Raw genomic sequence first — 15350 nt, 5'->3', positions numbered from 1 at the left:
AAGTTATATTACATTTTAAAACTCTATTTAATGGTCAGGTCATCCATCCATAATGGGTAGAGTCATTGCTTAATTAATTTAAAATAATGTATGTAAAAGGTACCTTTGTTCCCTAGTGTCACATAATGTGAAACATCCAATTAAGTTAACTCTATAACGTAAAGTAAGTGGCTAAAAAAGTGCTGAACGCCAAAGGCCAGAGATTCAACCTTTTGTGTGCATTAGAATTTCCCAATTGTTCAAATCCAGGTTGCTGGATCTACCCCAGAGTTTTTGATCCAGTAGGTTTGGGGTAGGACCAAGAGTTTGCATTTCTAACAAGCTCCCAGGTGGTGCTGAGGCTGAAGCTCGTGTGGGGAACACATTTTGAGAACTTCTCCTGTAGACTGAACTCATGGTCTAGGTTCTGTCAGCCGTGACCCATGTGCTGCTGGAGGGAGTGGTCAGATGTCCTGACCTCTGTGCCCACAGTGAGGTCCAAGCTGAGTAGGTTTGACCAGCAGCTGTAATCACAGAGTGAACAATGTAAACGACCAATGTTGGGTGGTCTGACACCTTTTAAAACAAATCCACGTGGATGAGATCAGAGGGCTAAGTGTGGGCAGCAGCCAGGGTAACTCCACGTGGTTACTGCCCACGCACTCTCTGCTGTTTTTCACCTCTTCTTCGGAGTGTGCTCAGGATGGTGGCCTTGCCCAGCACAGGAGGCCCTTTTCCTTCTGACCACCTAACCCAGCCCACCTCTTACCATCTGCAGGCACTCCCTGTCCCTTCGCTGGGCCCCGTGGGGAACTACTTGCAGTCATCAAATTCATCGTGCTTCTTTCTTTTAATTCCCGCACTTGCCAAGGTGGGACTGCCCCCCATCTCTGGCATTCCTCCTTCCCAGTCGTGCGTCAGAACTCAGCACTGGACCTTTCCCCTTTCCTCACTCCCACCCCTCCCCACCCCCATGAACGTCTCACTTGGGATCATCTCTTCTGAGGTTGGGCCTGCACAGCTGCCCTCCGCACTCTTGCAACCCTGTAGGCTGCCCTTGACCCCTTGGCACACAGACCTGGAAGGTGGCCTGCTCAGCTGTCTCCTTAGGGGTGGAGCTTGGTTTTATTTCATCACTGTTCTGTGATGAATTGAATGCATGATTGGTCACAGGAAGGTAGGGGAGGGATAAGCACCTTATGATATGTTTCTTATAAGGTTTTATATGTAGAAAGTTATATGAAAGTGTCAGATATCTATATATGAAGTATATGTGAAGTTTTATGATAGTTTTGCATAATTTAAGAATAAACTCTTTAAAGGAGCTGAGTCCCAATCCCTTGGGTCAAGAGTTGTGTGGCACCCGGGGCCTGCTTGTTTCCCTCCACTCTGCATGTTGGTTGCTGGCCACTCATAGGCGGTCCCAGACCTCTTTGACTTCTCTCCTTTCTGCCCAGTCTTCCCTGAGACGCTCCAGGCTCCCTGGCCTCCTGCTTCTCAGAGCTCCTCTTGTGTTTGTTTTCTGTGCTCAGGGCGCCATGGTGCTGTGGGCCACAGAGGAGGCATCTGGGGTCCCTCGGGGCAGGTGCAGCAGGAGGAAGCCGTCTCCGAGGGCATGACCTTGGAGCTGAGCATTGACAGAGAAGAGTCAGCCAGACAAAAAAAGGCCAAAACTCCACCCCTCTCCCACCCTATTTCTATGTGACCACGGGCCCTGGACACACCAAGACGGTGACCCGGGGCCTCCTATTGTTGCAAGGAGCCCCTGGGAAAATGTTGGCATTTGCTTCATAGAACAGGTTTCTCTTCTCCAGTATTCTTCAGTAAATCAACTTTCTTTTTTATCCCCAACCCCAGTCTGATTGCGAAGAAGTCTAAGCAACGGAAAGATTTTGCCAAATAGATTATCTTTTTTAGAACAAAACAGATAATGATATTAATAGGAAGTCAGCACTTACTCTTGTTCAAGTACTGTTTTTAAGTGCCCTCAAGGATTTTTCATTTAATCCCCACAACAAAGCTGTGGGGGGTGGATGCTATTATTGTCTGTGATTTATGAATGAGGAAACTGACACAGAGGGGTCAAGGAGCTTGCCCGTTTCCTGGTAGTTAGTACCAGGACTGGCATCATCAGTTGCCTGCTCCTTTTCCTCTTTTCTTTTGTGTCCATTACCCCAAGGCATTAGGATGAGCCAGCCAAGTTCTAGTCCTGGCTTCACCACCTAATTGGCTCTTTGTCCCATGCCTTGCCATGGAGGGATAAAACCAATTCCTAGCTTATCCGTTGGTCGTGAAGATGAAATCAGTGGGGTACTTGTAAAGCATACTGCCCAGCACATAGTAAGTGCCCAGAAAATGTGACGTCGGACCTCTTTAAGCTTCAGTTTCCACATCTGGGAAGAGAGGGAGGGTTGAGCTAAGTCATTTTCCAGTGTCCCTTTCAGCTCCATGTTCCTGTGAGCACTGACACTTTCCCCACAGTCCTGAAGAAAGAAGGAAAATAAGGGCGGGGTGGCGAAGGTCGCCACTGTGACGTGGCTGCTGGTGGGAGGTCCCTGGGGAGGCAAGGCCCTGCTTCCCTGACACAGCCCTCAGGTGCTCATCCTGGTGGCACTGACCAGGGGCCATGGTGGGCTTTTCCACCCCAGCATGTCTTATAAAATTACAAGAACCACAGTTGAAAATGAGTGTTACAGAAATGGTAATAGGATAGGGCAAACTGTTACAAAGATCAGCACTTAAGATTCTGGCTGAGGCTGAATATTTGTTTCTCTTTAGTTTTGTTGTCTTTAATCAAGAACTGAGAGCCCTGACTTTCAGCTCCTCAAAAAATACAGCTTTCTTCCCCTTGCAGATGCAAAAACAAATGCCATTTCTTTCCAAGCATAATTTTCTCCCATGTGTTATCTCCTGTCTACAGCTTTTTCTTGATCCTTCTCCAGCTCCTGTAGACCTCCCATTCAGAGCCACCAGCCGCCCACCACTGGGGCCGCGCAGAGCTCTTGGTGCTCTGTGCCCTGGGCTCGCCCACCCAGGCCTGTTCTCTGTGCCTCTTCCTGGTTCTCTTCCCTGGACTTCCCACCACCATGAGGTCTTCAGTGCTCCTCTGAGCTGTTGTCATGACCTCCAACCAGACTGAGTCAGGACTTTTGACTTCCTCATCTCTAAGTCATCCTTACACAGCCTTGGAAGTTTACCCTAAACGGCTATTTTGGGAGAGAGTGGGGATAAAGATCTGCAGGCCTCTTGCTCCTGGTCCTTGTTTCTGCTTATCTTGGCTTCTCTTTTTAAGTGTGTGTGCACCTCTCTCCTCATCACACCCCTCCCCTCCCCATGGATCCCATCTCAGGCAGTTAGGTGCTCTGTTCTGTGTCCATAGCTCTTTTTCGAGCACTTGTTCTCACTGTTTGGTAGTGGCCTTTCATGTTTCTGATCCACTAGGCTGTGCACTCCCTGCCTGCCAGAATATCGTTCCAGTGCTAAAGAATGTATATATGAAATCACTTCTGCTTTAAAAACCCCCAATCTTCTGGAATTCCCAGTTTCTTACTACTTAATATGTGGATTGACTAGACCTTAAGCAACCTAGGGTCAGCCAGCCTTGTCTTCTGTATTCATGCGCATATACTATCTGGTCATTAGACAAAATGGGTCATTATCAGTGATGAGTTAATCATTACCTGCACACCTTGTTTATGCTGGTCCTTTACCTAAAGTGGCTCCCATCAATTAAACCTGTATGGATTTTACCTGTCCTTCCAGAACCACCCCCTTTCCACAAAAACTGACAACAATGATGGTAAGAAGAATGGTAGTTGACATTTTATTAAATGTTTACTGTGTGCAGCCTTGTTTTTTCCCCACACATTTACCTACTTAATGCTCACAATAATCCTATGAACTAGTCAGTTTTATGCAGATTTTGCAGATTAGGAAACTAAGGTGGCAAGTGATCAGATAACCTGTTCGAGGTTGAGTAGCTAGATCATGGTAGAGCCAGGTTCGATCCCAGATACCTGGCTCCAGGGCCCATGCTCTTGACCTTATAAGCAGCCAAAATTCATCTTTCTTTGCTGAACTTCCAGAACACTTTCTTTGTATTTCCCTTATTTTAGTAGTCATGTACTTCTCTGCTCCCTGATTCATACTTGGATTTCTAGCAGCATGCCTGGCGTGAGGCAAGAACTTAACAGTATTTCTTTATACCAAATGAATGTTGTCTGTTTTTTTTTTTTTTTTTTTTTTTGAGACGGAGTCTCGCTCTGTCGCCCAGGCCAGAGTGCAGTGGCGCTATCTTGGCTCACTGCAAGCTCCACCTCCCGGGTTCACGCCATTCTCCTGCCTCAGGCTCCCAAGTAGCTGGGACTACAGGCGCCCGCCACGGCTCCCGGCTAATTTTTTGTATTTTTAGTAGAGATGGGGTTTCACCGTGTTACCCAGGATGGTCTCAATCTCCTGACCTTGTGATCTGCCCGCCTTGGCCTCCCAAAGTGCTGGGATTACAGGCGTAAGCCACCGCACCCAGCCATGAATGTTGTCTTTAAAAAATTCTGTTTTCCTCTAGCTAGACTGTCATATAATGCAACTGTAGGAAATAATCAGGTTCTCATTGGAGTATTTTCCATAAAAGATCCACAGAAGTCATGGCAGGGTTGAGAGTGGACTTGGGCAAATGAATCCGTTCATTCATTGAATGTTCCATGCATATCTGCTGTTTCCCAGGTATGGAATATGGCAGGGAACACAGAAATCTCTGCCTCCTTGGGTCTGCTTTCTGTTGTAGTAGAGGTGAAGCTGCTCATCACTTTGTAAACAATTTGACAGCATTAAGTCTACATGGTCATTTTACTTTGTTTTTTCTAAGAAATTTTCTTGAGCTGTTGGTAACAACAGACGCTGCAGATGTTAATCCCTGTTGTTGTTAACTTTTCTCCAGAGATTTAATGTTCAGTTTTATCCTTTCCAGAATCGATTTATGTTGTTCAAACAGAGGTTTGAGAATAACTGGAATTTTTTTAACTTCTTTTTTTTTTTTGGCATGGAGTTCAGAATTTTCAAGAGGGATGGAGAGTTATAAAATGCTCTATGGTGGGTAACACACAGAAAAAGCCAGAAAATTGGAGAATAAGTATCTGTCTTCTCATTTCCTTCTAGAGCTCCTCTTTCTTACAGGGCACTTAACATGTGATTTAATATCATGTCTTTAAAAGGAGGAGAACTGCAGTTCAGAACTTAATGTCAGTGCTTTGTGAAAGTGCAAGAAAGGAGCCCTGTATTCTGCACTTGAGAGAGCCAGATACTGAGCAAATAGGAGGTCATGTGCACGTTGCTTTTTCTCTTTCTCGATCATGGCATTGATTCTGTTCATAACAATGATGCAATGTCATACTCTTCCCCACACATTTGTGTGCAGATAGAAAGAATGCAACAGCACAGGAGAAAGAATGCAACAGCACAGAGTTGTTGGGGAATAATTTGGCATCTGAAATATCGACATACCAGCATAGATCATATTTATGACTCTGTTGGGAGTGTCACAGCAATGATTTAATAGGAGGCAGTTGTCTCCAAGGCCTCCTGAATTATGACTGGTTTTAAAATTCTTAGAACCCATTGGAGGCTATTGTTTCTGAAAGGCTACATAATTTAAGTGCTCCACATCCTGTCATTATAGGAGATGTCAGAATAGTAAAATTGAATCCTGGACTAAGTTGTTATCGCAGACCTTTGGTTTGGTGGCTTTGCCGACTTTATAAATATGCCTGTCAGTGCCTGTGGTCTCCACAGTTGGGCAGTCGGTGGCGAATATCATTTCTCACATTTTACACTGAGGAACCGGAACCCAGAAGGCATATGTTTTCCGAAGAGGCACCAACACAGTTGGCCCACGAGGTAGAGCAGCCCCTCCTTCGGCTCAGCCTCCACTGCACTGAGCCAAGCCACGCTTCCTACACTGGCCTCTGTGCAGCTCTCAGCAAGAATGCGAGTCGGGGAGAGAAGCCAGATCCCTGGGATTGTTCTAGAGAATAGAAACCTCAGAGTAGCCCTCCTTAGACCACCTAACGCATCACATCGCTGCATACATATAAGGGACTCAATGCTGGTAGGATTGGCTTAGGAATGATGCAAGTGAAAACAGTGCCCCAGTTAATCATTAGAACAAGATTCTCAGCTGACGGTTACCTCGGACTTTGATTTTGTTCTCCTCGACCTGCCACTCCACTCGAGTCCACATCTCTGAAGACTGCACACGCGTGAAGGAGGACTGATTACAAACCAAAGCCTTGTCCCCAATCTGGATCTTTTTGCATTGTTGAGAAAGCAGCTTACTTGGACTGACTCAGCAGGCCAAATTTAGAACAAAGATTTTTAACTATCTCCCTTTATAAATTACTGAGCTATTTTGTAGCCAGGCTACTCTTAATATGAACAAAAAATATTATACAAATTTGTTATTAATTGTAAACTATAAAATCAGTAATTGTTACCATGTGAAATGAATTTGGATAAAGGAGATACATTTTTGCCCCTTCCCAGGGTTTAGGAGAGACAAAATGGTGAGATTTTAGCTCTGAATCAGAGGTTCTTATTAGAGGTGGTTTTGTTCCTCCTGACCCCTAGGGGATATTTAGCAATGCCTAGAGGCATCGATGGTGGGCAGATGATACTATGCCCACTGCTAAACATTCTACAGTGTATAAAACAGTTCCTCCTGACAAAGAATTATCCAGCCTCAAAATGTCAATAGTGCTGAGGTTGAGAAACCCTCCTTTAAACTCTTGGGTTTATTTGCTGACCTTTACAGTGGATCAGCTTTTATTTAGTTCATGCAGCGGTGAAATTAATATTAGTGCTCAAATATGTCTTTGTATTCTGGACTTGGCCTGGGTCCCCTGACCAAGTTTGGGACAAGCTCCTGCCATGTCTTGAGGACCTGAATTCAGGCAGCTAACAACAGTATTTGAACTGTGTTCTCAGTGGTGGGAGTGAAGGAGATGAGCCGACGTGCTAGGAAGTGCATAGGGTTGCATGAGGAAATAGAGAGTAAAGCTGCAGCGTGGAGCCCTGCTATTCAGAGTGTGCTTGGAGAAATAGGAGTGGAGGCATTATTGGGGAGCTTGATGGAAATGCTCCCCTCAGACTTGCTGAATCAAAATCTTTAATTTAGCAAGATCCCCAGTGAGGCTTGTGCATGTACAAGTTAGAGGAACACGGGGTAAACTTTTTTTTTTATATTTTGGAGGAAAATACACCTTTTTTCTTGTCATAGCTCTGACCCTTACTAGCTGTGTGACCTTGGCCAAGTTATAAAACCTCACTGCACCTTATTTATTTTAGCTGGAAAATGGAGATCATTAATATCACCTGTCCTATGAGATTGTTGTAAGAATCAAACAAGCTTATTTGTGCCAAGAACCCATATGGTAAAAGCTCAACAAACTGTCACTAGTGATAAGAAAAAGATCACAAAAGTAGAAAACATTAGGGAGACAGCTTAGGTCTTAAATCTCACAATTGTCGTCACCAAACAATACTTGTAATTTTGCAGATCCAGTTTCTCTGAATACTAAAATAGAACCGGAGTTTCATAAACTTCTATAGACAGTGGTCCTTGTCAGTAGCCCAAGTGGCAGAGGAGAGTACATGGATCTGGGGACAAGCAGCCTCTACTGTTAGAAATGTTCCATCCTCCTGGCCTGAGTTACACCTGCTCATTGTGTTTCCGAATGTGAAAGGAACACAGTAGGAATTTTAAGACCCTGGGAAGAGGAACAGGAAGGATGAGATTAGAAGGAGTTTAGGTGAGGTGAGCCCTTGTTTTACTAGTAGGGTTTAAGAATATCCAAGTCAGCTGGACTTGGTGGCTCACACCTGTAATTCTGGCACTTTGGGACCCGAGGTGGGCAGATCACCTGAGGTCAGGAGTTCGAGACCAGTCTGGCCAACATGGTGAAACCCCATCTCAACTAAAAATACAGAAATTAGCAGGGCATGGTGGCGCATGCCTGTAATTCCAACTACTCACTCAGGAGTCTGAGACAGGAGAATCGCTTGAACCTGGGGAGGTGGAGGTTGCAGTGAGCCAAGATAGCGCCACCACATTCCTGCCTGGGCAACAGAGCGAGATTCCATCTCAAAAAAAAAAAAAAAAAAAAAAAAAAAAAAGAATATCCAGGTCAACCCCCTCAACCCTCAGCGGGGCTCCTTTCTGTTGCCTGGCTGCGTCCTGGGTTCTCTTGATGCACACGAGATTGTGAGAGTGCCTGGAAACACTGCCCTCGTTATTAGGACAGTGCCTGCCATGTCAGCCAGAACACGTCACAGGAATTAGTCTTTGGAAACGAGACTCTTTTGCAAACCAGTGGGAGATACGCTTCCAATGTGAGGTAAAGCAGAATTTTAATCACAACTGCAGTGTTCCACAGAATTCCAAGAGCCAAGATGGTAAAAGAATAAGAAAAAGAAAGGAAAGGGCTCAAATGAAAGATTTCAAGCTGCAGAACAAGATTAAATAAAAGGATTCAATTGAACTGTATCATATTCAGTAATGACTAATCCTGAGTATACAGGGTTTGGGGGTGAAGAGGTTTGTTTTATAAGGGTTTTGCGGAAAATAGTTTTTCCATCTTTCATTTTAATTAGAATAGATTTGCATTATTTTTCCTTAGTTTTTATTTTTAAAATATTTATTGCCACAAATTTAGAAAATACAGGGAAAACATAAATAACAGTACACATAAACCCAGTATTTTGTCCCTTCTTTTGTTCAACAGTTATTTCCCAGGCACCTGCTGGGTGTCAGCAACTGTGCTCAGTGTGGTGACCAAAACCCTTGTCAACAAGGCAGCAAGGTTCTAACCTGGTTAGGGCTTACAGTTGAGTAGCTGAAATTTTGATTTCTTTTCTGTGCCCCTAGTAAAGATATGATAGCAAACAATGAGAGCTATTTTTTTTTAATTGTGTTCTTACTCTGTGTTGGGCCCTGTTCTCAGTGGTTTATAGCCTATTAACTCAGTCTCTTTACCACCACTCTGAGGGGAGGCTCTGTCATACCCACTTGACAGATCGGGAAGTGGAAGCATCAGGAGGTTAAGCAACTTGTTAAAGATCACAAAATCAATAATGACAGAGTCTTGATTAGAATCCTGGCAGCCTGGCTCCAGAACCTGCCCTATTAATCACTGAACTGTACTGTCTCTCATAATATATGTATCAAATTGAGATGTTACTTTATAGATACTTTCAATTCTTGCTTTTCTATTGAACCTTACACAGTAACATCCTCCTAGAATGCATATAAACCCCCAAAAGGTGTAGAATTTTAATTTATTCATTTGTCTGATAGGCTCATGATGAAATAAGACTCTATAAAACTATGTAATTTAGACATAGGAAACATTTGGATTATAGTGGTATGTAGTGGGAACAAATGGTCTTCTGAATCAGGAAGACATGAGTTTTAAGAGTATGCCGGTGTACCTACTTACTCACTGTATGACCTTGGGCAAGTTTCTGAACTTTAGTTTCCTTTCCAGGCTAATATCTGCCTTCTGGACTTGTCATCAGGATTAAATGAGTCTACCTATATAAAATGCCCGGCGCAGTGCCCAGCACTTGGTAGAAGGTCTGCTAATGGTTACTGTTATTACTGGCTATTAAATACATTTTAATCTTCTTTCAGAATACCTGGCCAGATAGCACAGGGGTTAAGAATGCACATGAAGGCCAGACTGTTGGGTTCCAGTCCTGGCTTGACTCCTTCCTAGCTTTGTAACATTAGGCAAGTTACATAAACTCCCTGTTCCTCAGTTTGCATTTCTTTAAAACTGGATAGTTATAATACCCATGTCTTAGAGTTTTGTGAGTGTTAAATTATTGTACGTAAAGCTCTGAGAACAGTTTGGTACACAGTAGGCACTATATGAACGTTTTCTATAATTATCAATATAATTATTAAATAACATTTTCAGAAGGAGATAAAAATATTACACCTTAAAAAGCAGGTATCTTTTAAATACTTCCTCAGCTACTGAAGTTTGCTTACCATTTGATATATCATTTGTTTCACGTTTGTGGCTCAGACATGGCTTATGCCAATGCATATTAACACATGAGTTTTAAATTTGGTGATATTATTATATTTTATCTGAATGAACAGAATTTGCTGATTTGGCACTGTGTTTGAATGTGCATTTTTTGTTGAAAAATGACAATTCTGGAATGCCGTCTCCCATTCCAGATTATTCAGAGCTTGGAGAGCTTCCCCCCCGATCTCCTTTAGAACCAGTTTGTGAAGATGGGCCATTTGGCCCCCCACCAGAGGAAAAGAAAAGGACATCTCGTGAGCTCCGAGAGCTGTGGCAAAAGGCTATCCTTCAACAGATACTGCTGCTCAGAATGGAGAAGGAAAATCAGAAGCTCCAAGGTTGGTTTGCCATCTTGATATTGAACAGGCCTGGTCTTATCTTGGCTCTGAAGTTAATCACATCAGACATAAGCATGCTGTCTTCAAAATATAGCAGCATGATAGTCTAATGTACACATCTATCTATATCTGTTTACTTTTTCAGAGTAATATTAACACTGTTTACTTTCTGGTTGGTGATCTAATGATAGTTTCACCAACTATATTCATTATTCCTCTATGGTCACTGTTAGTACACTGTTTAGAACTTCTGAGATACAAGCTTTAAATCTAAGCTCTAACATGCTGAAAGGTGCTTTTTGTTTTGTTTTGGCTACCCCTCTGACTCTCTCTCTCTCTGCTTTATCCTCAGCCATAGTCTGTGCCTGTGTGTTAGGTATGAACTTTTCTTGTGTAAGTCATTAACATGAGTAACTTCACTCTGTGTGCTTTTTCAGTGATTTGCAAGTAATCTGAAAAAAAGAATTAGCTGAGTTCTACCTGTACTGATATCAATAGTGTCAAAATATGACATGAACTTTGAAAGTTTAGATTTTGTTCATTTCCTGTTTCCATACTGACACTGGAACTAATTAATATTATCTTCAAAGTAGCTTAAGATGCAAAGTTTACATACTCTTTGGAAAGAGCATGAGTCTTAGGGTATCTGGAGAACTGCACGGTGATAAAGTAGTGAAGATTTTGAGCAGGAAGTCTGCATAATCTCTTTCAAAGGGAAGATGTAGCAGATGGTTCAGTCACCCTGCCATTGCCCCAGAACAATTTTGGAATTACAGTACATTTCATTCAGCATCATTCTTTTTTTTTTTTTTTTTGAGACGGAGTCTCGCTGTGTCGCCCAGGCTGGAGTGCAGTGGCGCAATCTCAGCTCACTGCAAGCTCTGCCTCCCGGGTTCACGCCATTCTCCTGCCTCAGCCTCTCCGAGTAGCTGGGACTACAGGCGCCCGCCACCACGTCCGGCTAATTTTTTTGTATTTTTAGTAGAGACGGGGTTTCACCGTGGTCTCGATCTCCTGACCTCGTGATCCGCCCTCCTCGGCCTCCCAAAGTGCTGGGATTACAAGCGTGAGCCACCGCGCATCATTCTTGATTGCAAATTTTGATCTTTTAAAATGACCTTGATGCTTGTATAGAGCTGAAAGTCATTAAGACACCAAATCTGAGGAATAAGCTCCCGAGAATATGTTGCATCCATGAGTTTCAGTTGCATAGCTAGTGTCATAGCAAGTGGATAGACGTTCTCTGTGCATGTCCATACAATACTTGTGAGTTATGACAACACTGTGTACCAGCAATATAGTTTCTGCAGTTGAAAAGTACGAATTCATAGAATGTAAAGAGATAGTGTCTATATCTTTTGACTGAAAACAGAAAATGAAATATAAAGGAATAAGACCTTTCGATATGAAAGTAGCCGCACAGTTGGAATAGGCTAGTAAGCTTTCCAATACGCAGTTTTGAAGCTGAGAAAGACGGGTCCTCCCATCAGGGTGCTGTGGAAGGTGATAGCACACTGGGGGGCGTTTAGAGCAGGTGAGTGCTATTTTCTTCCAACCCAGTTTTTCTGCCACTTTCTTGTGTGTTCGTGAAGGTAATTCTAAAAGCAGATGTCTAAAAGATATTTGATAGTGGTGGCATTACTACATGTGTCATCAGTTAAATGACAGCTCGGGAGCACAGCAGTTATATTCGTGTGTATCTTGGGATTTTCGTTGAAGAGGAAAAAGGCAGTTATGTTCGTCATGTAGGTTGTAAACTTTAATGCCAATACTGGCCAATCTTCTTGCAAATGACAGCCATGTAAAATCAGGGCATAGCAATAAAATGGGAACGGTGCTCACAGCTGGCTTCTTTGTGGTGAGGACAGCTGTAATTGGTGAGGCAAAATCAGTGTGCCGCAAAAGCAGAATACATTCTGCTGTGCAAACAATGACCAGACAGACTAGAATGAAAAGGCAAGAGTTTCCTAAGGTTACCTGGAACCCGTTGCCAGGTGTTGCATTAAGTTTACTGGCCCTTGCCAACATTCTTCTAATGCTTCCTCATTTCATCTGGCTTCTTGGCAGTGTTCAGTTTTTGTGGTCTTTTATTTTTTACTGTTTGACTTCATTTCTCTTCTTAGCTCTGTGAAGTTCAACATGTGTTTATCTTTGTGGTGAAAACACAATAAACTTGCTTAATATAATGTTGGAAGCATTAATCTATTGTATTAGTGTGTACAGGACCTTGATTGCTGATAAAAAAAATAACTAGCAATAAGAGCCTGATTGCTTAAAAATATTTAGTAAGTTTTGTTGATGTGGATTAGGGGCAGGGCAGAACTTTTACATTAAATATAGATGCAAGATTTGATAAGAATCAGCCAGAGTGTACAGTAAGTATTCACTTAATGTTGCCAATAGGTTCATGGAAACTGCGAATTTAAGCAAAATGATGTATAATGAAACAACTTTTACCAAGGGTTTATTGCTAAAAACAAGAGTTAAGTTCCTATGGCATATTTCTGGGCACAAAAACATCACCAAACTTCTAAATAAAGACCCAAGACACTTCTAATATTAAATATTGATGTAAACGTGCAATGTGCAAACATTTAAGCAAGACTAGTACAAACATGATAATTATTGGCTTGGCACAGTGGCTCACTCCCATAATCCCAGCACTTTGGGAGGCCGAGACAGGGAGATCACCTGAGGTCAGGGGTTCGAGACCAGCCTGGCCAATGTGGTGAAACCCTGTCTCTACTATAATTACAAAAAAATTAACCGGGCGTGGTGGTGCACACCTGTAATCCCAGCTACTTGGGAGGGTGAGGCAGGAGAATTGCTTGAACCCAGGAGACGAAGGTTGCAGTGAGCCGAGATGGTGCCACTGCACTCCAGCCTGGGCAACACAGTGAGACTCCATCTTAAAAAAAAAAAAAAAAAAAAAAAAAAGAGAAAGAGTTAATTATTTTTCCACTTATTCCACTTCAGGGTCTCAGGTGGCCAGAACCTATCCCTACAGCTTAGGGTGCAAGGCAGGAACCAGCCTTGGACTGAATGCAATTCCATCTTGGGGTGACTCACACACACACACACACACCACACACACACACGGGGACCATGTAGACATACTGGGTGACACACACACACACACACACACACACACAGAGAGACTGGGACCATGTAGACATACTGATTAACCTAATGTGCACATCTTTGAGATGTGGGAGGAAACTGGAGCACTTGGAGAAAACCCACACAGACATGAAGAGAACACAAACTCCACACAGATAATGGCCCTGGGCTAAGAATCCATTTTTTTCTTGTCAACATTATAACAAAGCGACATTGAACATAAAGACATTATTTGAGGACCTGCTGTACTTAGAGAGATAGGCATTCTATTGTGAGTTTCTTTTTTTCTCCCTTCTTAAAGGAAGGTTAAATTGCATCTGAGATGGCTCTTGAAATTGATCAGGGGTTCAAGCTGACTTGCATACTCTTTGGGAAAGAATTTAGAAGAATGTGTATGAGGAAGTTCTTCCTATGGTTAAGCCTGTTTCCTGACTTGAATAGATGAATCAAATATTTTTTACTATTCTGGAAGCATCGCATTCTGGAAAGAACCATACTATGTCATCTCAGTCTTCCTCACTCTATTGTAGGCACTTGGAAGCTGAAGTTGTGATTTCTCCAAAATTAGATAGCTAATTTTCATTGGTGTTAGAACAAAAAGCATTGCCTCTCTTTGAAGCCACCAGTCCTCTGCCGTCCTCCTCTGCAAGGCCATTTTTCCTTTTTTTTTTTTTTTGAGGCAGAGTTTCATTCTTGTTGCTTAGGCTGGAGTGCAATGGCGCAATCTCGGCTCACTGCAGCCTCCGCCTCCTGGGTTCAAGTGATTCTCCTGCCTTAGCCTCCCGAGTAGCTGGGATTACAGGCGCCCACCACCACCCCCAGCTAATTATTATTATTAGTATTAGTATTAGTAGTAGTAGTAGTAGAGACGGGGTTTCACCATGTTGGCCAGGCCGGTCTCGAACTCCTGACCTCAGGTAATCCTCCCACCTTGGCCTCCTAAAGTTCTGGGATTACAGGCATGAGCCACTGTGCCCAGCCCATTTTTCTGCATTTTTCAATGAAGATGTGAGCAGCCTAACGCAAGATCGCAACATGTGATTCAATACAGCCATGGCTTGGTGTTGACATGTTATTGCCAGTTGAGCTAATCCATATAACTCAGCATTTTATGCTTTAATAAGATTAAAATGATGTGATAACATTAAATTTTGAATTACAGTTGATGTTTTTTATTTTAAAAACATTTTTCTTAGTTAAATAATACATGGTGGTTTAAAAATCAAATATTCAGTGCAGTTCTTCTAAAATCTCTGCAAGTGTGGGGGTCATTTAATTGCTGAGCCTCCCAGTCTATTAGCTTTCCATTCTGAGCTTTCAAGAGATGGTGGCAGCTGGCAAGACAGTTTTATCTGGGAAAGCCATTGTTAACAGAGCAGAATTGGGGATGGAGCAGCCATAGCCCACCCACCAGAGTAGGCACAAATCAGACCTGAACGTTATCACAAAGTCCAAGTTGGCTCAGACATTTGTGTTAAATCATAATAAATATTTTAGAGAACTTTGTTGCAAATTTACATTTGATCTCAGTCAGTCCTCTTCCCCTATCTCTACGAGCTTGCAAACCGCATGGGTGTGTGGGGTCTTATTTAATATTGCAAACAGCTGGGTCCTGTATCTGAAGTTCTTGCCCTGGAGCCTGGGTGTTTGTTGTAGTTCTGCACCATCTGCCTCGGTTGATAAGGCATTTTTGAGGCCACTGATTTTAGGCAGCAGTGTTGTTAGGATACGAAACAGCAGGATGTTTGTGGATTGAGCCTTTTCAGCTGAATCTTCTGGCGAATTCTTTCTGGCTGTGTGAAGCTGTGTGGACTACAGAGCAGGA

The 15350-nt window shown here is 42.9% G+C and overlaps 1 protein-coding gene across 2 annotated transcripts in view; it reads left to right on the top strand.

Annotated features, from left to right (window-relative positions):
• Nucleotides 1-15350, top strand: part of TBC1D1 (TBC1 domain family member 1) — a 247157-nt gene that overhangs the window by 186907 nt on the left and 44900 nt on the right. For both annotated transcript variants that reach the window (XM_030800843.1, XM_030800844.1), the window contains one exon: nt 10220-10405. In XM_030800843.1, the coding sequence (XP_030656703.1) occupies nt 10220-10405 (186 nt within the window). The remainder of the gene's footprint in view (nt 1-10219; nt 10406-15350) is intronic.

The sequence above is a fragment of the Nomascus leucogenys genome, chromosome 20 (genome assembly GCF_006542625.1).
Source record: "Nomascus leucogenys isolate Asia chromosome 20, Asia_NLE_v1, whole genome shotgun sequence".
NCBI classification, from domain to species: Eukaryota; Metazoa; Chordata; class Mammalia; order Primates; family Hylobatidae; genus Nomascus; species Nomascus leucogenys.
The sequence above is the reverse complement of the archived record's forward strand: the minus strand, read 5'-3'. Positions and strand labels throughout refer to the sequence as shown.